Genomic DNA, 22,500 nt, shown 5'->3' with positions numbered 1-22,500 from the left:
ACAAGGGGAAAGAAATGGAAGATAAGTGATGAAGGAAGGGACTGGAAGACGGAAGGGACAAAGGAGAGGAAACAGGAAAGGGGAGGGAGGGAAGGACAAAAGAAGTGTGCATGCAAAAGTTTGGCGACGCAGGGAATGAAATAACTGAATGATGGATGACGAAGAGGGACTGGAGAGGAGGAGAGAGGAGGGAAAACAGGAGAGCAAGGAGGAGAGGACGAGGAGAGGCAAGAGTAGAAGAGAGCAGAGATGAAAAGTGCAACAAAGAGGAGAGATTAAAACAAGAAGAGTGTACAGGAGGGATGAGGAGGACATATAGAAGAGCAAGGAGGGGAACACAGGGAGAGAACAGGGTATAGGAGAGCAAGTAAGGAAAAAGAGACATAAAGAGGAGAGCACGGGAGAAGAGGAAAACAGAAAACTAAAGAAGAAAATGTGATTGTTCCTAACATTTCTTGAGTGAACTTGTAGTAGAGAAAAAGACGAATAACAAGTATAAACGATGTAGTTATTTATATTACTTGAAATGAACGATCTGGAATGTTTCAAAATTAACCTCTTCATTACTATTACGCGTTTCTATGTTCATTCTGGTTAGAAATTAGTGGTTTTATACAACTTCAGAAACCCAAGTAGGTATTAAAATAGTGAAGACTCTAACCATTAATCTTCTGACTTTCATAGACCCTTACTAATATCAATAAAATGATCTTATTGTACACAAATCTCAAGGTAAAAATATGTCCCAGTACTGAAGGGCTTAATATCTGCTGCAGACAGACAAAAATGAATAAATAAATAAATAAATACAATAATGAAAAAATGAACACAACAAAATCATCATCAGATAAAAGACAAGGTTGCATTATTCACTGAACTTTATTTTACTTCTCGATGTTCATTTCGTAAACGTTTCGAGATCTCAAGACGCGAAGAGAAACAGAAGCGATTGATAACGAGCTTTTTTTTTTTTTTTTTTTGTCCCCCTCTCAGCTGCCACCCTGTCCTCCCGCCCGCCCATCCATCTGCTCTCCTCTAGTGCCATTTCTCAGTGTCCAAGTTCCTTACTTTATTTCAATTATTTTTCTTCCTCACCCCTCCTAAATTTTCTCCTTTCCTCTAAATCAATTCCCCAAGTGTCTTTTCTTTCTTCTATTTATTATTTTTCGTCTCCTTTACTCTCGCATCCTGTATTTGTTTTTTTTTTTTCTAGCACAATAAGTCTGAGCTGTTTCTTTCTAGTTACGTATTTCTTGTATTTCTTGCCTGTGGAATCTAATAACTTCACTCTGATGTACGTGCTGATGTTTTATATATTGAGTTTTATATGAAACTCCTCATTAGTAAATGAAGTGATTGCATAGTAAGTACGTCTCTCTCTCTCTCTCTCTCTCTCTCTCTCTCTCTCTAACAACAACAACACGACCCTTGTATTACGGACGAAACGGACGCTTTATCCGGCGTGTTCGGTCCATTTCACCGGACGTCCATTAATCCTTTCTAAATTGGGGCATTATTTTACCATTTCAGCATTTTTTCCCCTCTCTCTCTGGCCATGAGAAACGGGAGTCATTTAAGGCTGACGGACGTGCTTTGTTCCGGACAGGGTGTAGACATGTGGCTGTGCTTTGAGTTGTATGGGTGTGGTTATGGGTGTATTTGTGGTTTTATGAGGTGTGGCTACGAGTTTGGTGGGTCTCGGTGAGCTGGTGGAGGTGACAGAGTGGTGGGAAAGAGCTAGGGTATGTTTAGTGTCTATTTGGGTTTTGTATTCGTGGGTGTTTTAATAAGTGGTTAGGAAGTATTGGTTTGGGATTCGTGTGGGTGTGTGGGGAGAGGGACGATGGGGCTTAATTTAGGAAGAGGTTAGTGGTTTGGTTTGATTTGTTAAGAGGTGTGTGGTTTGTGGTGTGGTTGGTTTCTAAAAGGATATTCTCTTTTTCAGTTTTCTGTCGTCATGTTTGTAGTATTTTCATAATTACCACCATTTTGCTACTACTTTGCTACTACTACTACTACTACTACTACTACTACTACTACTACTTACAGAACTACTACAACAACTACTACAACTACTACTAATACTACTACTACCACCACTACTACTACTACTACTACTACAACAACAACATCTGCTACTGCTACTACTACTACTACTACTACTACTACTACAACAACAACAACAACAACAACAACAACAACAACAACAACAACAACAACAACAACAACAACAACAACAACAACAACAACAACAACAACAACTACTACTACTACTACTACTACTACTACTACTACTACTACTACTACTACTACTATAATCACTACAAGATCTTCCTACTGCCTCTTTTAATAACAGCGCATCCCTTCCAGCATCCCACTCTTGCATATTACACACACAACTCCAAGCAAGGAAAATATGAAGGTAGATTAGTAACGGCGCAACATAACATATATTGCACATTATTTGGTTTCAATACTGAGTAACATTCCTATATTTTCACTGCATTATGTAGGTCCTTGTATATTAGACCCATAAATCTAAGCATTTTATTCCCCCTTGTACACTGTAATTTCTACTTAACTTATAGTACTCTCATCCACTGCAGGAGTCCACATATTTTGCACCTTATTTCTTTCCATTTATTTGTCTGACATCGAGCTGGGAATTCACAGACGCAACAGGGAGGGAAAGGAAGAGAAAAATAAGAAGGAGAAGGAGGAGGAAGGAGGATCATGAAGTTTATTAGAGTGAGGGAGACAAGGAGTGGCAAGAAATACAGATATGATGGTGAGAGGAGGTAAAAGAAGAGGAAAATAGCCAGAAGAGAAAAATACTGAGAAAAAGAACAAAGAAAACAAGAAAAGAAGGTATAGAATAGAGAACAGTGAAGAAACGAAAGTAGCAGAGAGCGAGAGTAAGACCGAGAGCGAGAGAGAGAGAGAGAGAGAGAGAGAGTAAACAACCTGGCAGTAACACAATCCATCTGAAGAAAGACCACCTGACAATTTTCACTCTCCCTAATGCTCTGCGGTGTTGTTATACTCCGGTAAAAGACTGCAATTAGGAGAAGGATATCCGCTGCTCCTGCCTGGATAAACGAAATGATACTCGCTCTTGAATTAAGGAAATATTGAACTTATGCTACTAAAAACACACCACACACACGCGCGCACACACACACACACACACACACACACACACACACACACACACACACACACATACACAACTCTCTCTCTCTCTCTCTCCTCACACTGCATTAGTTGTCAGATAAGTTACGTGTATTTTAGCACATGGATTATCTAAGAATTTTAAAATATTTGGAGAAAAAACAGTGATAATCACATTTCCTTAATGAACCTCGTGTTTCCTTCCCTCCTTCCCTCCAAAAAACCTGTCCCCTCTCTCCTCTCCCTCTTTTCACCCCTCTTGTCAGATCCTCTCCCCTCACTCTCCTCCCTCTTGTATTATCTCCCCATCGCCTTAAACCTTCTATTCTCCTACCATTCTTGTTCCTTTTCTATATGATCTTCTCTCCTCTTCCTTATCCCTCACTCTCTTCCTCCTTCGCTCCTACTCGTCCCCTCACCCTTTCGTCTTGCCCCAATCATCTCCACTCCTCCTCGTCCCAATCTCACTCCCTCTCCATCTAATCACCTCAGGGAACAAGAGGAAATATTCTTATGCCTCATTAAGCTCCTCCTTCTCTCCTCTTATCAGTGAACTGTTTACTTGCTATTGCAAATTACTAAAGATATTCCTCCTTCCTCGTGTTGTTTATATTTTCTTATTCATTGTTTCTACGTATCAGGGAGGAGAAAAGAGTTGATTTCCACATGATTTCGTCGGCTCTAGAGTATGTTAGTTTGTGTGTGTGTGTGTGTGTGTGTGTGTGTGTGTGTGTGTGTGTGTGTGTGTGTGTGTGTGTGTGTGTGTGTGTGTGTGTGTGTGTGTGTGTGTGTGTGTTTAGTAGTAGTAATAGTAGTAGTAGTAGTAGTAGTAGTAGTAGTAGTAGTAGTAGTAGTAGTAGTAGTAGTAGTAGTAGTAGTAGTAGTAGTAGTAGTAGTAGTAGTAGTAGTAGTAGTAGTAGTAGTAGTAGTAGTAGTAGTAGTAGTAGTAGTAGTAGTAGTAGTAGTAGAAGTAGTAGTATGATGAAACAAACATAAAATCATAGAGAGAGAGAGAGAGAGAGAGAGAGAGAGAGAGAGAGAGATTCTTATAATGGTTTCTTAACATGTTGTATATTTTCCCTTTTAACTGAGTAAACAAAACGGTGCAAGAAATAAACAATCACTTGTCATGAATTCATATAAGAAGAGAAAAGAAAATGATGAAACAATACAAACCAAAAAAAAAAAAGAAGCAGCAAATAAAAAAAAAAAAGAAAACCGCGTGATACAAAAAAAATTCCTGCCAGTGATTTGTGACACAAGCGTCTTGGTGGGAAGAAAATATTAACTCAAACCAAAATAACACTTACGAGAAACTGCCTTGGTACTTCATAGCCGTGGCAGCAAGTTCTTGGTTCAAATCTGTAATAAAAGATTGAAAAGTGAGTGAATTATAAAAGAACGAATGCATCATCTTTCTCTCTCTCTCTCTCTCTCTTGGAATGGTCGAAAGCCCGGCACAAAAGACGCATTTTAAAAGGCAATCCTTCGTCCTCCTAATCAGCCACTGAAATTGGTCTGGAGGTTCTTCCTTTATTAATAGTAATGAGGTGCGGGAGGCAAGGGACCGCTGGCTTAGCGAGGGTTGGGGCGGCGGGACTTAGTGTGAAGTAGTGGTGGGGATAATGGGGAGGATAATTGGGGAATGAAGACTCTGCAGGATAATTCTTACTTTCAGTGTCTTCTTCTCACTGCTCTCCTCTCTTCTTCTTCATCAATTTTTTTCTCTACATTACAATATATCTCTCTCCATTTTCGTTTCCCCTTTTTCCTCTTTCTTGTGTGTTGTGTTTTCTTCTTTATTTTTCTTATTTTTTCATAACCTTCCTCTTGTTTTTCTTGCTTTTCTTCCATCTTTTTATTTTCTCCCTCCATCTCCCTCAGTCATCTTCATTTTCAATCTCACCCTCTTGTATTTTTCTCTCTTTCCAATCATTCCTCCTCCTCCTCTTCCTCCTCCGTTATTGGTGGTGCTTCTCCTCTGCTTCATACTTATCTTACATTTTTCGCTTTCAATTCCTGACTCTACCAATGCTCACCAACATGAACTCATCTCTGCCTTTTTTTTCCTACCTCGGTCATGTTCTTTCCTTTCCATTCCATCTTCAACCCTCACTTCTTCATTTTTCGATTTCTCTGCCTCTTTTCTATCTTCTACCGACTGCCAACCTTCGATTTCTTCACTAATCTTCTTATCTGCCTTTGTTGAACCCAAGTTCCTAACAAGCAAGTTTTTACCACGACGCCAGTTGCCCATTAGTGCGGATGCTGCTTCCTCGCTGGCACTGTTGGAGTGTTGGTGTACACAGTCAGGGTGTTTGCTGTTCCTTTCCCTCCCTCCCTTCCCAAATTATACTCTGGTTTTCCCACCTGCCTCCTGTCCGTGGCTCCCTAAGCTTAATTGATATTTGAACTTCATCACAACCTTCACAACAATATAATGGAAATGTGTAATATGATTGACAAAATATAGCAAGAGGAAAGTGACAAACTACATGGTTCTCCAATGCCAAGCGTCACTAAGCCAGAAATTACTGGTGACACAAACATGGTGTATATTTGTGAAAATTGATCTGTTACTCCATTCTGCTACAATTAATCTGTATATCTGAAACTCGAACATTCACATGGCTACTTACTTCAAAGCCTCCCTTGTTTTCGATGGAAGCGGACAAAATGAAGATATCAAAATGTAATGCACTACGCTAAATTGTTAGTTTTTTTTTTTTTTTTTTTTGTATTTGAAAGTCGTTTATCTCGAAGTCTGCGTATCTCAAGGTCTTTCAGGAACTCATCGTTCACTTCTCTTTGAAAGATACATAAAGATAAGTGTTTTCATTTGACAGGAAAAGACTAAACGAAAATATCAGAAAACAATGAGGGGTGTTTCTGATTTTGAATCATACCATCAATCATTTCGGTATCTTACCTAGACTAATGTTTGACAGGCACAAGTGATCGAGATCTATATTTTTTCTATTATTTCAATAAAAGCTTGTAAAGATTTCTATACCATTAAGGAGAAAATCATCCATAAGAAAATTACTAACATTTATTCTATAATTGCGCTATTGAAAAAACAAATGTTTTATAGCGCACTATTGCCAGCTCAGCATCACACGAGCACCACACTGCTACACACCCGCACGCTGACAACAAACACTTAAGGCATTCTCTTTAGGTAGACATAATTATAGAACATTTTTTAAAGATTGTTTTGGCTTTCAATTTGTCTCTCTTAAGCGTGTAAATAGTAAGAAACACACCTTTTGCCCTACTGTTAAGCGAAAAAAAAACTACTAGTTTACTTGGAAAATTTTCCATTCTAGCGCGTCACAAAAACAGGAAAAAACTGAAGATCTGATAATGACATACTCTTCTCAGTCTCATTAGCAGAGCACAGCACTTAGTCACGTAGGTCTGCTTACTGGCGTGGTTACGAGCCACTAATCCGCAGCATTAGCTTGGAAGTGGCTGCGGGATAGCAGTGCCTGTGACTCACCCACCCCTCACCTCAGACACCGCTACATTCGAGATTCGAGGAACTGTCAGTTGATACAACCATTAACTTTGGCTCCTAAAACAAACAGGTAAATGACAAACAAATAAGAAGCGAAAATAAAAAAAAATAAAAAAAATACTAAAGAAAAAAAAGTGAATTCTTCTCTAGTTTAGTGTGATGCCTAACATTCAGAGAGAAAAGAACAAATATACATAACACATAGCGATAAAACAGAAAACGGTCCTGCGCCAGTCCACATCGCAGTTAGTCACGCCACGGGATTCGCAGACACTAACCCAATCTTATACGACTCCTTGCAAACACCCAGAACAACACAGCCGTCCCTCAAATGTCAAGGAGAGCAGCCGCTGACAAATGCTGAAATACAATCCTATCCTCCTCACTTAATCACTGGATAGGAAAGTCTGCGTTTACTTAAGTTCGCCTTGTAATTCCCGTCTAAGTACATTCGTGATGAAGATAAACGGGAGCTGTCACTCTTATGCTAGATAGTTGCTTTGTTACTTACGTGTTTTTTTTTTTTTTTTTTTGTGTGTGTGTATGTGTGTAATATTTACTCTCTCTCTCTCTCTCTCTCTCTCTCTCTCTCTCTCTCTCTCTCTCTCTCTCTCTCTCATACACAAAAAAAATAAACACACGCACCGAATATAAGTCACCACCGAGCAAATGCAAACACAAACCTTAAACAAAATTAAACTTCCAAACCTAACCCATCATTAGTATACATTTTCAATCCATCCTGGGGCGAGCTAAACTTTCTGTCCCTGTACATACAAGTAAAAGGTAAAAGAAAAAACGTGACACGCGACAGGAACGCCCACTGGAGTTAGTTCCGAGACACAAGGCAAGGGATGGTGAAAAAACAGCATTTACTCAAGAACGATGAAGAAAGAGAGATAGATAGATAGATAGATAGATAGATAGAGAGAGAGAGAGAGAGAGAGAGAGAGAGAGAGAGAGAGAGAGAGAGAGAGAGAGAGAGAGATACAGTACTGCAACCTGTCATAAAGTAAATCAAGTTAATGGAGAAATATGTAGCTAGAGTAAGAGGAATATACTGTTGTTGTTGTTGTTGTTGTTGTTGTTGTTGATATTATTTCTGCTACTACTCCTACTACAACTATTCGTTTTGCAGTATCAGTAGCATTACCAGCAACAAGAACAATAACAATACTACGCACCCACAGTACTCATAGCACCATAACACCCAATAAGAGAGACAAAGCACTAAATAACTACAGCAACTAGCTACTAACAATAACAATCCCATCAGTAACAACAAGGACGAGGCAGTGAGGACAGTGACGCCAGCAGAGACAGTAGCGGTGGCAGGAGGGGATGGGGAGCCACCGTCGACACCTCTCGTTTTAGTGCAGTTAAATATATGCAGCCGTGGAGATAATGGCTACATAAATAACATGTTAATACGACGTTATGCTGGAGCCGCCACTGTTATCACCGGCGTACGAGGCGACCCACCAACACGTTATCCTAATGCACAGGTGCCTTAAGATGTATTAGAATTAAATATATATGTTTACTGCGTCTACATGAGTGCTTAGAAGCGAGACTTGGCTGGCTGGCTGGCTGGCTGGCTATCGAGTTGGTTGACTGTCTGTATGTACATTTTTTTCTCTATATGGCTGGCTGCCTGGTTGGCTAACTCTCTCTCTCTCTCTCTCTCTCTCTCTCTCTCTCTCTCTCTCTCTCTCTCTCTCTCTCTCTCTAATTTTCTCATTTTTTCACTTTCATTCCCTCATTTGCTCTCATTTCCTCATTTTCTCACTCAGTAGATCATTACACCAATCATTTGATCACTCTCATTTCATCATTACCACTTACTCCTTCATTATTACTCTCTCTCTCTCTCTCTCTCTCTCTCTCTCTCTCTCTCTCTCTCTCTCTCTCTCTCTCTCTCTCTCTCTTCTTAGAGAGAGAGAGAGAGAGAGAGAGAGAGAGAGAGAGAGAGAGAATGAATCTTCAGTATATACTTATTTAGGTGAAAAAGAGAAAAGAAGTGAAAGCAGGCTAAAGTAAGAGAGAATAGAAGGAAGAATGATAAAAGGAAGATTATCAAACGAGGTGGAACAGAGAGAGAGAGAGAGAGAGAGAGAGAGAGAGAGAGAGAGAGAGAGTGAGAGAGAGAGAGAGAGAGAGTAAATCTTCAGTGTGTGCATGAGGTTTGAAATCCCGCTCTTAGTTTAAGGTCGCGAGAGGAAGGCTTTGCGTGAATAATGACAGCGTGCAGTGTTTGTTTTTGCTGTCCAAATACACAAACACGGGAACATATTACGCCAGCCTGATTTATGAGCGTGCGTAGTGAATGCACGCCACGGCAAGGAACACCAAAGGGAGAAAGAGAAAACAACTCACTCACATTCTATCCATATATTGCATCTCATTAATCCTTTCTTCCCGCCACGTAAAATACAGTGCTAGGAAATTGTACTATAGGTGAAGTAACGAGTTTTCTCTTCCTTCGTCATCATTTGTATCGATTCTACTAATATTATTGTTACCGTCAGTATATTGGAAAGATATTAGCCTGTCTTTGAATTCATATTGTTTGAGTAAAACATCTCTTTTTTCAGTCAATGAGCTTCCATGTAGGTGTTGGTGAGATATGGGTAAAACCTCTCTCTCTCTCTCTCTCTCTCTCTCTCTCTCTCTCTCTCTCTCTCTCTCTCTCTCTCTCTCTCTCTCTCTCTCTCTCTCTCTCTCTCTCTCTCTCTCTCTCTCTCTCTCTCTCTCTCTCTCTCTCTCTCTCTCTCTCTCTCTCTCTCTCTCTCTCTCTCTCTCTCTCTCTCTCTCTCTCTCTCTCACATCATGCACACGAAGCTTTAATCCTATCATTCCTCTTACATTTTTCTTCCTTTCCTTCCTTCCTTCTCCACTCCTCATCATTTTCCTTCTCCTTCTCCTGCTCCTCCTTCCCTTCCTTTCCCTCACACTTCCTCCTTGCCTCGCCTCACCGTGACCCTCCCCTCACCTGGCCGCCTTAATGAGCTTCATTAGCCTCGCCAAGAGAGGCGGAATTTAATTATGAAAAATGTAGTGAGCTAAAAAAAATAATAAGACCCGAACACGAATACAGAAAAAGGAAAATTTCAATAAAGCAGCGGAATATAAAGGGAAGGGAATTAAAATAGGAATATAAAAGAACGGGGTCAATTTGTTTGGTACCTTTTTTTTCCTTTAATTTCGTTCGCTGATTTTTTATTCGTTCGCAAAGGAGTGGAAAAATGTGAACTGGGTACGTCTCTCTCTCTCTCTCTCTCTCTCTCTCTCTCTCTCTCTCTCTCTCTCTCTCTCTCTCTCTCTCTCTCTCTCTCTCTCACACACACACACACACACACATGCCCACCTAGCCCTATTTTCTTTCACACGTTCAAAGAATATATTTTCCACCCCTAAATATATCACCAGAAAGGTCAGAACCAGAAGGCAGAAGCTACAGGATGGAGGAAGAGAGAGGCAGGAGAGGAACGAAAACAGAAAAAAAACTAGAAAATGCAGGTACCAAATAGAAATGACATATTACCTAAAAAAATATTAATAATCCCCAAAAAAGTTATATATAAAGAAATAGAAGTTATTCTATCTACTGAATATGAAAACCTGGGAAAGAAAATTAGGAAAGGAAAGGAAGATAAAAATTGATTAGGAAAAAAAGGCAAGACCAAATGACAAAGGAAGTCCAGTTACGTAAGGTTGCAAAATATAAAGACGCAGAAGAGAAAATTTTGTAAAGAAAAAGTGAAATGGCTGAAAACAAGAAAATAGAAGTCAGTGTATATGTAACAAGTGACAAAAAGAAATTAAAGAACTGGAAAGACTAACATAATAAGTCTGCAAAAAAATGAAAATAGAAAAGGAATAACTGGAAAAGATAAGAAGAATAGATGTGATGCTGCTGTGAAAAAAAAAAGAGAGAGAATAAGATGAACAAGAGAATAAATCATTTCTTTTTAAATACACTGAAAAAGAAAAAATAACTTAAATAAATAAACGTAGATAAGAAACATGCAGTATATATGAAAAATACATAGGCATACAAAACAATAATTAAAAGAAGAGACTAACATTTAAGAAAAAACAGGCAAAAGGGGAGAAAATTTATAAAAGAAATGACTAAATAAAGATGAGACAACTGACGAGTATAAAATTAATATGAAAACACAACAAGACATAACACACATTGAAAAAGAATCAGGTGACAAGAAAAGGACAATATGAACATAACGAACAGCAATTAGAAAAACATGGTGAAGGCTTGGGAAACTCCGTAAAGGAAAAAGAGGAGAAAGGCGAAGAGGAACTGAACTAAAAATAGCAGGCAAATGATACCAAAGAGAGGAAAATGTAGAGGGAAAGTGAAATAGAGAAAAGAGCTGGAAAAATACGAACCCCGCAAAAGCAACAATAGAAAACGAATACAAAGTTAACATAGATGAAAAAACAAAACACTGAAGGATGAAGATATTAAAAAAAAAAAAGATATCGGGGTGAAAAATGGCAAAAATACCACACAAACAAAGACAGAGACACGAAAAAAAGAATGCAACATGAAAATAATAAGAAAGATGAATGAAAAAAAGAGAAAAAGAACAAAAAAAATTTCAGATAATGGAGAGCAAAAAGAAAACTAAGAAATAGAAGAGAAGCACGAGCACAAAACTGAGAAAAAGGGAAAGACAAGGAAAGTAAAAAGGAGGATAACATCAACGAGTATCTGAGAAAAAGGAAACAAATCAGAAAAAGAAAGTACGAGGGAGAAGAGAAACGGGAACAGTGTCAGGGGGTTAAGGGAAATAAAACATTCCTACTCCTCCTCCTCCTCCTCCTCCTCCTCCTCCTCTTCCTCCTCCTTCTCCTCCTCCTCCTCCTGTCCCTGACCTCTGGAACGAACTTGGTCACAGCCTCACGTCTTTCCTGGGATGACCAGAGAAAAAGAACAGAAAAAAAAAGAAAAAAAAGAAAGGGAGAGAAATAAAAACTTCCATCCTAGTGCTTGCCAACAAACCAGCCAGCCGAAACTCAACCAAAGGCAACGGAGACAGACAAATGTGAAGAAATCGGATCTAGAATTAATAAAAGAGAAGTTATTAATTAGAATGTCATATAAAGTGATGATGAAAAAAATGAAGCACCATCAGTAGTTCTAATATTCAATTTTTGTTGTTGTTGTTGTGGTGGTGGTGGTGGTGGTATTTGGAGGAAGATAAGGTGCAGGAAGAGAAAGAGGAGATTGATCTTTTATTACTGATGTTGTTATTGTTGTTGTTGCTGGTGTTGTTGTTGTTGTTTTTGTTAGTGGTGTTAGTGATGATGTTGCTGATCAGCTTAATCTGGAAGTGCAAAAGCGGCAGCACCAGCACCTGCACCATCATCAGTATCTACAACAACAATGACAGTATAACAAAAACAACAGCACATCAGTAGTAGTAGTAGTAGTAGTAGTAGTAGTAGTAGTAGTAGTAGTAGTAGTAGTAGTAGTAGTAGTAGTAGTAGTAGTAGTAGTAGTAATAGCAGTAGTATTGTAGTGGAGGTAGATGTGGTGGTGTAAGTCGTGGTGATAATGATGGAGCGGCGGCAAGAGGAGACGAGGCGTGGTAGAAATGGCACCGAGAAAAAAGGACAAAAAAATATCAAAAAAGATGAAAAACAGCGTCCTCTTTTTGACGCCCAATCAAGGGACTCCCAATTTTTCCTTTTGTGGTCCAAATTTCGGTTCGGAAAACGTTCATAGTTGATAACAGGAGACGGAGGCACACCTCCACCACCGCCACCACCACTACCACTACCAATACTACCACAACGGCTACCACTACTATTACTACCACTGACAACAATAAAAAAAAACACAACAGTAGCAGGTGAACAATAGTAACAATAATAAACAAAAACAACTATAATAACAACTACTACTACTATTACTACTATAACGACTATTACTATTACTACTAGTAGTACTACAACTACTTCTACTACTACTACTGCTACTACTACTAATACTGCTACTACTACTACAACTACTTCTACTACTCCTAATACTGCTACTATTACTACTTCACTGCAAACACTGTTAGAACTACTACTAAAACTACTACTAATACTATTATCAATACTAATACTAATAGTACATCCTCAAAATAATAAAAAAAAATAAAAAAAAGATAATATGCCTGAGGGAGAGAGAGAGAGAGAGAGAGAGAGAGAGAGAGAGAGAGAGAGAGAGAGAGAGAGAGAGAGAGAGAGAGAGAGAGAGAGAGAGAGAGAGAGAGAGAGAGAGAGAGAGAGTATTGGAAGGTGTGCGAATCTTTGTGTTCCAACGTCCAATTTACTAACTTGGAAAACTGTGCGGTCCTAAAGCGAGGCTGAGGAAGGAGAAGGAACCTGGCATGGCGTGGCATGGGGAAGGGCGAGCGTGGGTGAGGAAACGTTTTCTGGAGGAATAGGACGAGAAATGAAGAAATTGAGAGAGGACAGAGAGGAGAGACAGAGAGAGAGTGGGTGACTAGATAACGAAATGGAGGATGCACGTAATGATAAGTTTAGTGTTGCATGATAATTTGTTGAATATTGGATGAAATTTACTGATATAGATTTCTGGACATTTTCTGTACTAAGGTCTTGTAAATAATCCAATAGCATAAAAACGCAATGTTCTTAATTTTTCTGGTGAACAAGTGGAGTCACCTGAATTATGTATTACTATTTCGTGCACTTCCATATATCCAGATTAATTTGTCCTTTAAAACTTTGCCTCGGTACTGGTAGTACGGAATTAAAATAAAAGGAAATAATAAAAAGGATATTGAATTCAGCAGTGAACACATGACATTTAACTTTTAGTACCTGCTGAGGATAAAGCAGTTCAGAGAATGTAGAACGTGTTTGCGTTTAAATATTTACTAAATTATACTGACACATGTGAGGATAACAGTACAGCTCACTTTATACACAATTAATTCGTGCACACTTATTGTTTCATCATTCTATTATGTAAAATGATATATAAATAAATGTATAAATGTTTACTCTCCAATCAGCCTTTGCCATTATGAGTACTTAGTGGAATAATTACTTCCACATTCACGGAAGGTTACAGCTTAGCGAACATTTTACAAACAGCTTCCCACGTCTACACTGTTAATATTGATGAGTATCATTGTAGAAAAAAATATGAAGGTACTCTTTGTCTGCCAATTGTCTATCAACCACAATTAACTCATTAACATTACCATTCTGTCGGCTCTGTAAGGAGGCTGACAACTGATTGAGCCTTTTTTTCCTTATATTTTTGTTGCCCTTGGCCAGTTTCAAAACATTTGTCCCTGTCCTTTGCCTAATGCTATCGGCTCTCTAAGGAGACTGGCAAGTGAGTGGGCCGTTTTTCTTTATATTTGTTGTTGCCTTTGGCCAGTTCTCTCTCTTACTTAGAAAAAGTTCTCCTCTCTTACTTTAAAAAATATTTAAAATTGAGTAACCTAACTAAACCTCACTAGTTCAGTCTTTCTTACCTATACGACATAATTTCCAAGTGCCATATCCTTGTCTTGAAACGTTATTATCAGCAGACACATCCAAACAAACACTCCGGAATCCCAACAACACGCTCCTTACTTGCTCAGGAAAATAATTTAGCAGAGACGGTGAGGTAGTCTGGGCAGGGAAGCAGTGGATATCCTTGGCTCCCTCCCTTCCTCCTTTCACCGCCTCCACTGTTTGCTTGAGCGTAAAGGACGAGTTGGCTTGATTAAAATTAAGTGAGATGAATAAGACTGCGAGCAATGATACGTAATGTTCACTTCTCCTTTGTATATAAATGTCGACTAGGTATTAAATTATTGTAAATCACTCTGGTAAATTACATACGCCCTTGAGAATAATGTGTTTGCTAAAATATCGTTCGCAACAATTCAAGTCAATTTGTTTAAGCTAAGTGAGAAACGGAATTTCGGAATCGTGTAGTTTCTGGCAGATACATCCTCGAAGGTAGACAGATTAGCAGTAAGATGTGAATATATTCTAACCCAACCGTTAAAGTCTCGTCACTCTGTGATGCGAGCAATTAAAGACTACTATTACAACAGATTAGTGATAAGATTTTGGTGTCGTGTGCCTCAACAGATTGCAAGTTTCTATTTGGAAAAGTATCTCCTTCCATTGTGTCACTTATCATGAAAGTGTAAATAACGGACCATGCGACAGTTTTTTTTTTTTTTTTTTTTTTTTGTCCGAGAAGTGTGAAAACGTACGCGAAAACTTCTGTTGCTAATTGTGGACCTGTGAAAGTAACTGGAAACAGGAAGAATTATTCATTACTATAACTTCTTGAAGGCTTACTGCTAAGGGAATAGATCACTTAAAAAATACATAGATGAGAAACATTGAAAATATCTAAATATAAAAAAAAGGCCGCCAAACAGAACCAGACGGCTATAGAATATAGTTTTTTTTTTTCTTTTAAAGGAGCCACAATAGTTACCAAAGAGAAGACATACAATCAAAGAACGTAAAAAAGAAATACTGCATAATGTAACAAATGGTATCAAGCCAAATTAAATAAATAATAAAAGCACTGAAAACATTCTCAATACAGCCACTAATAGAACAACTAAATAAAATTGCATAAAAAAAATCTTAATGAAGCTTTTTAACGGTTCCAGAGAAGACAAAAAAGAAAAACGATAAACGAAACATTACCAAATAGTTCAACATCACCAAACTGATAATAATTTCCAACACAACTAGTAATGCTGCAAACTAAACCAAACAAACAGCACACTCTAGGAACAGCTAAGAGATCCGTAAAGAGAAACATATCAAGACCATACGATATTTGGCTTATGGCTCCCAGCACACAGTAAAGAATATCAATGTATATTATTAGCCGGCAGGTACCATCTTATAAGGACCAGAGGTAGTAATTTGGGAGCCATTTCCGATCCAAGTAATGCCCCGGGGACCTGTGCGCACCTTAGTAATATCTATACCTTCTGTATTGATTCTCCTACTCCCTACATAACAATACAGTAAGTCTTCCAAACCTGTATAGACGTACAAATAATTCACGTCTTCATTCCCTTACCAACAGGATCGTGTTGAAAATTATAGGTAAATTCACTTGTATTTGGACTTCAGATGAGTCGGATTACACATGTACTTCAGGCAACAACGTTTTTAATATCCCACTTGCACACTTTCCAGTTCATAATACATCACTGGTAGCGTCGACACAGGACCGTCACCACAAGTGCACAGATTGTCACTTATATTAAACCTTGATATATAATGTATTTGATATTACATTATAAATCAAAGTGACGTGGATAATCTAATTTCAATACGGTGAAATAGAGCAGCACGTCATTTAGCTAATGGACAAACAAATAAACACACACACACACACACACACACACACACACACACACACACACACACACACACACACACACACACACACACACACACACACACACACACACACACACATAACACACACACACAACACACTATACCAATCACCAGAAGCAACTGCCCTCCACCTCCACCTCCACCTCCACCTCCTCTCTCCTCGTCCTCCCCTCCCACAGACATTCGTGCCCCCTCGTATCCTTATCAATATACAGCCACATATGAGGCACGATGTCTGCTGAAAGCTCCGGGGAGGCTCGCCTGACAGCGCCCCTAACACCCAATGAAACGGAGAGGCTCTACCAGAGGAACCATAACGCCTCCATGGATGGATATGGAAATGTTAACCAATATTGACTCTCACTAAGGTCTTTCCCGGTGTCATTAGGAGCGGCCTAGAATGTAAAGGTAACTTCAGTTACATCAGCTGGTGAGACCCTCCATCACGCCCTACCTGTGATCAAAGTGAGACGAACAGTGGACACGAGAGGCAGAACCATCGCGTGTCAGTAATGGTCTGCCCACACTGAGAGAAGGGAAACATTGAGTCACGCTCTGCTTTCCCTTGTGGTTTGGAATACACAGCTTACATGAAATAGACGTGTTTCGTGACCCTCGTTACTGACCTGGCGAGAATACCAACACGTAATAAACAAGTAATAGGGACTCAGATGAATTTTTATGATAAACAAATGAATGTAACGAGTGACGATATTTATGACAGTAAAACAAAAGATGAACATATATCTAAAAAGGAGAAATCTTAAAAGAATGTTAATTATGTTTAGACACACATTATTGAATCATTCAGAAATTTTTGATTATTCATAATTTTTAGATTAAAGTATATATGAATAAAACCATAAAAATTGTTTCTGGTTTGAATTGTTGAATAAAATAATGTAGGGAATATAAAAAGGCATTATAGTGAGCAGTGCAGGGTAAAGGCTATTTAGAGACAATAGAAGATAAGGAAAGTATAAAGAAACGAAAGCTTCTCACCAACTTGGCCTTTGTCCACTGATGAAACAACAAAAATGTGAACAGTAGCAGATTTCCATAAAAGGTCTGATTTAAAAAGACTACTTAGTTTACTGAGAAATTATCAATGCATCGTAGAAATAAAAAATAGAAAAAAAGAAAAAAAGATATCTAAAACCAGAACATACAGTGAGTTAACATTTAAAAATATTTGAAAACAAGAAAATTAGGAAGATGCATCTGTCTACCGCATGAAATTACACGTCTTGTCCGGAAGAACAAGCGTTGATTTATTCAGACACTATTTAAAATTTCACACAATTGAAAACTCTCTCTCTCTCTCTCTCTCTCTCTCTCTCTCTCTCTCTCTCTCTCTCTCTCTCTCTCTCTCTCTCTCTCTCTCTCTCTCTCTCTCTCTCTCTCTCTCTCTCTCTCTCTCTCTCTCTCTCTCTCTCTGTTACACACACACACACACACACGACACAAATTATTTTGGGACTCAATTTAGCGCCTTGACAGGTCGGTGACAGACTTTTCAGAGCCAAGAGGGAAAAGAACTAACAAATACGGTAAGGAGCAGCGACCCTTCCTGCCCATCCCTGCTCGACCTACAGCTTACGCGACCCAAATACTTCACCAGCCAAGACTAAATTTTCAGATGGCCCAGAGGTGTCGTTCTAGTTGGACCCTAAGACAGGCGGTAACCTCAGGGGAGAGTTAGGTCTGGCCATCCCATCTGTAGTGAGGAGATGCGTCTATAGTCCCATTTGTAGGGCTGTGGCGCGTGTCCCATCTGGGGCCCTATAGTTCCAGTATGGCGGAGGCAGCTGGTCGCGTCTGGCAGAGAAAGGTTAGGTCTGTCGTTTCCATATATTGTACCTAATGTGAAGGCCGCAGCCCGTGACCGTGGCTTTACAGGTAACCCAGGTGGGCGGGGAACCAGATAAAAGACACCTTCTCCCTACCAAGAAACCAAAGAACCAAGGAACCGCCTCAACCTACGAAACTTCAGGCACTTCGTATTCATGACATTGTACCTTCATGTGCAGTATTTGGAGCGAGATATAGAGACAACAGGGAAGGTATGGGAAATAGAGAGTAGCATGGCCCGGTGAAAAAAGGAAAGACGTGCATGCAAAGGAAGTAAAACGCGGATTGGGGACAACACAGAGGAGATAGAGGAAGGGGAAAGCTGTTCGAGGAGGCACTAGACTGTGGAGCTCGATGGTTATGCCTGGCAGGGAGGGCAAAGGAGGAGTAAGAGTAGGAGGAGGAGGAGGAGGGTTGACATGGTTAGAAGAGGAGGATGTAAGGGGGATGGGGAACCGTGGAGGAGAGCAGGAGGGAGAGAGAGAACGTCGCGGTCAGAATGCATAATGAGCCAGTGACCACGACCCGAATGCCAGCCAGACAAGATTTTACTTTCCAATGCTGAACTGATCTGATTTGAGTCCTCGTATTTATGTCCATCCTGAAGGCAATCAAGGCTGCACACAAACACACACACAAATGATACGGACAAAGAAACAAGCTTACACAAACGATTTACTATACATAAGCGCCTTACTATATTGTTTATTGAATATTTCCAGTATCAGTACAAGTTGTGGAGAGGACAAGACAAAATGGCTAAAATCACACTCTCAAAGTTTACTGAATGTACGCTTATGTTAATGTATAAAGTATTCTTGATGTGTGTAAATATTATTATACAGGACACAATAGAAATTATGTCAAATAGTCGATATTAAATGAAATATAGAATGCTGTTGAAAAATTATATGATGTGAGAAAGATAACGAATATTACGATACTTTTGATGGAAAAATGTAATGAAGGGAAAACTATAAACAAGGAAAACGTTCACAGCAAAATAAAACAATGTAGACAGATATTACGAAAGCAGATGACAAGAAAATACAAATAATAAAACACATTTCGATAAACATTGTCACATACAGAGAGAGAGAGAGAGAGAGAGAGAGAGAGAGAGAGAGAGAGAGAGAGAGAGAGAGAGAGAGAGATGGAAGGTAGGAATGTAGTAAAAAAAAAAGGTGAAAAAGAATTGAGAAAATAAATGAACACACGGCAAAATTTAAGGTTATTTTTTTTACTATGAACGCAGCGAATGAAGTATGTACCCTTTCACTCTCTCTCTCTCTCTCTCTCTCTCTCTCTCTCTCTCTCTCTCTCTCTCTCTCTCTCTTGTTTCTACCTTTATACACTGTTTAAACACTTACTAATGTACCTTTTAACTGACAAGCAAGCAAGCACACACGCAAGCACGCACCCTACACACACACACACACACACACACACACACACACACACACACACACACACACACACACACACACACACACGCATTTTTCAAGTCTATATTTCTTTTAAGTCACTAAGGGTCTATATTTTCTCTCCTTATTTTCCTCTCGTCCCTTCCCTTCCCAATCTATTTTACATGTTTTCCCGGCCATGTTTCCTTTCCACTACGTTCTTTTCCTAATTCTCTCTCCACTTTCTCATAATTCACGGACTCACTTTTGTTCAATTTTATGCAACTCAGTTTTATAAATGTTAGGTAGATTCCGTAAAGTATAACTACTATTTGTGTTTGCATATTTCAACGTTGTATAATTGTGTGTTCAAAAACATGTTATTTTACTAAACATTATACTGCGCTGAGGAGAAAAACAATAACCTTTACGTATCTCCATTTGTTCACCTCCGTGCTGCCTTTGTCATCCCACACAGATTCAAGAAGTATGTGCAATAGTCATAAAGCTCTAAACTTTTTAAAAATTTCTTTACTGAAATACCTTTAGAGATTCTCAAAGTATTCTAAATTTCTATCAATGATTTGACATCTTACTTAACCTGCAAACACAATTAAAGCTCTTGACAGCATATATTTTTGTGAAACTTTCCAGTACATACAGTATAACGATTAATATACAAGTATAATACAAAAATAATATGTATTTATGTGTACTATCACAATCATCCAAGACAAACAACAGACTTATGGCGATGAAAATAAAAGTTCCCAAATTTATCTTCCTCTACAAAGCCTTCTAGCTCATTCACTTACGCCAGCGTACTCTTAAATAAGCTGTGGTCATAGCTAGGCCTCCCTCTGCTCCGCCTCGCGACGCAGAGGTCAGCCGGGGTAATATAAGATTAGCTGGCCGTCGCTTCATAGCCCTAACTTTGGCCACTATAATTCATCACCTTGCTGACGATGTATGTCCTCTGGGAAATATACACTTTAGGCTTTATGTGTGAGGAGCTCCGGTGATGGGAGTGGGTGTGTTGAAAGAATTAGTGAGTGACCAAGTCCTGACCAGCACACAAACTATGATATAATAGAAAATACAAAGGTGTTATATTTTCTTTCATTTTGTAACTCTTTTTCTTCATACGTAATTCTTTAACAATAGATCAGGTGAAATTGTTTATCTTCTATATTTTCCTTAAAAAAATAAATATTCATAGAATGATTTTACCTTGAAAAGTCAAGAAAAGGTAAAATCATTCATTTTCTATGATTTTTTTTAGGATTATTTTACGTTTTCTTTAAGATATATTTCTTCAAATACACAATTTTTTTTTCTAACAGCCTTAAGAAAACCCTTTAGAAAGCACACGCACAAAATCCAACCATTCAAACGCTCTAAATACCAGAACGTAACGATAATGGCGTACATTTCTATTTAACGAGACTGAATATGCATTTCTTTTACTCGTACTTGCACTGAATATCACCGCCATTTTAAGTGAAGGCCGCGTCAGCTGTCCGGGACGTTAACAAGGCAAAGAAGCTGAACGGATTCCAAGGCAGAGGAGGTAGCGGTGGTGGTGGTGGTGGTGATGGCGGTGGTGGTAATGGAGGTAATGGTGAAAGGAGAAGAGGGTGGAGAAGAGAGAAGAGACTCATCCGTTGGCCACAGCCTTACCAACCCATCTAGCTACACACACACACACACACACACACACACACACACACACACACACAGAGGGACGCACGATTAGGCTTATCTCACAGCGACGCAACTTTAATGGCGTCATAAGTAAGTCGTTTACACAGACGATCATTACCTGTGCTCGGTCAGTTAGGTCTAAGGAGATGATAACGTCTTACTACGCCGCCTTTATCACCACGCCTCATCATCACCGTCCTTCGCCTTCCCCAGCAATCGTCACCGCAACACCAGACACAACCAAACCACCACACCGCCACACCCACCTCAGCTAAGCGCGCCTCACATCACAATCTCCATGCAATAACCACAACTAATACCACTTTCCACCACCAATGAAGTCTCTTACAACTCCTATTACAACTCCTGCAACTGTACACGTTAGAACTCTGCAGTTTCATTACCAGGCACTAGCATATCTTCTTTCGCCGCATCCTCCTCCTCCTCCTTTTCCTCCTCCTCCTACTCCTCGTGCTCTTCTTCCTGCCTTCCTTTGATAATACATGGCTGCCACTTGGGGTGCTTCGTATACCTGAAATTACCACTCAGGTGAGAAGCCGCCTCAGCCCTAAATTCTCCATGCATAAGACCTTAATGACTGCGGCTGAGATATACCTGGAAGCGACACTAATATTCATGGCTGCCCGCCCGTCCTCTGATGGTCACGGCCAAAGGGGAGCTGCAGGCCGCCGAGGTAATGGGCTGAGAGAGAGAGAGAGAGAGAGAGAGAGAGAGAGAGAGAGAGAGAGAGAGAGAGAGAGAGAGAGAGAGAGAGAGAGAGAGAGAGAGAGAGAGAGAGAGAGAGAGAGAGAGAGAGAGAGAGAGAGAGAGAGAGAGAGAGAGAGAGAGAGAGAGAGAGAGAGAGAGAGAGAGAGAGAGAGAGAGAGAGAGAGAGAGAGAGAGAGAGTTATCCTACCTTACCACATCAGAGAACAAGTAAGAAAGTAAAACATAAGACGTGATGTTTCTAGGTCAGGTAATGCTATCCAGAGCAGTGAATTAGCATTAATAATTCTACATTTCCTGTCGAGAAACAAGGTCAGTAAGTAGCGACAGCAGAGTGAACCACATAGCTCAATATATATCGAATAGTAAACACATTCTCATTACGACAAATATATGGGAAGTAAAAGCACTTACGTATTCTTGGAAAACTACATTAGGTTGAATATATTAAGTAAAGGTTCAAGACAAGAAACGATATAGTACAAAAATTACTTACTTCACCCCAGAGAGAGAGAGAGAGAGAGAGAGAGAGAGAGAGAGAGAGAGAGAGAGAGAGAGAGAGAGAGAGAGAGAGAGAGAGAGAGAGAGAGAGAGAGAGAGAGAGAGAGAGAGAGAGAGAGAGAGAGAGAGAGAGAGAGAGAGAGAGAGAGAGAGAGAGAGAGAGAGAGAGAGAGAGAGAGAGAGAGAGAGAGAGAGAGAGAG

The 22,500-nt window shown here is 39.5% G+C and overlaps 1 protein-coding gene across 1 annotated transcript in view; it reads right to left on the bottom strand.

Annotated features, from left to right (window-relative positions):
• Nucleotides 1–22,500, bottom strand: part of LOC123515838 — a 128,943-nt gene that overhangs the window by 24,846 nt on the left and 81,597 nt on the right. The window contains exon 5 of the mRNA XM_045274724.1: nt 4,482–4,533. Within this exon, the coding sequence (XP_045130659.1) occupies nt 4,482–4,533 (52 nt within the window). The remainder of the gene's footprint in view (nt 1–4,481; nt 4,534–22,500) is intronic.

This window comes from Portunus trituberculatus, chromosome 40, assembly GCF_017591435.1.
Source record: "Portunus trituberculatus isolate SZX2019 chromosome 40, ASM1759143v1, whole genome shotgun sequence".
Taxonomy (NCBI): Eukaryota; Metazoa; Arthropoda; class Malacostraca; order Decapoda; family Portunidae; genus Portunus; species Portunus trituberculatus.
Note: the sequence above shows the minus strand (reverse complement) of the source record. Positions and strands in the feature narration are given on the sequence as shown.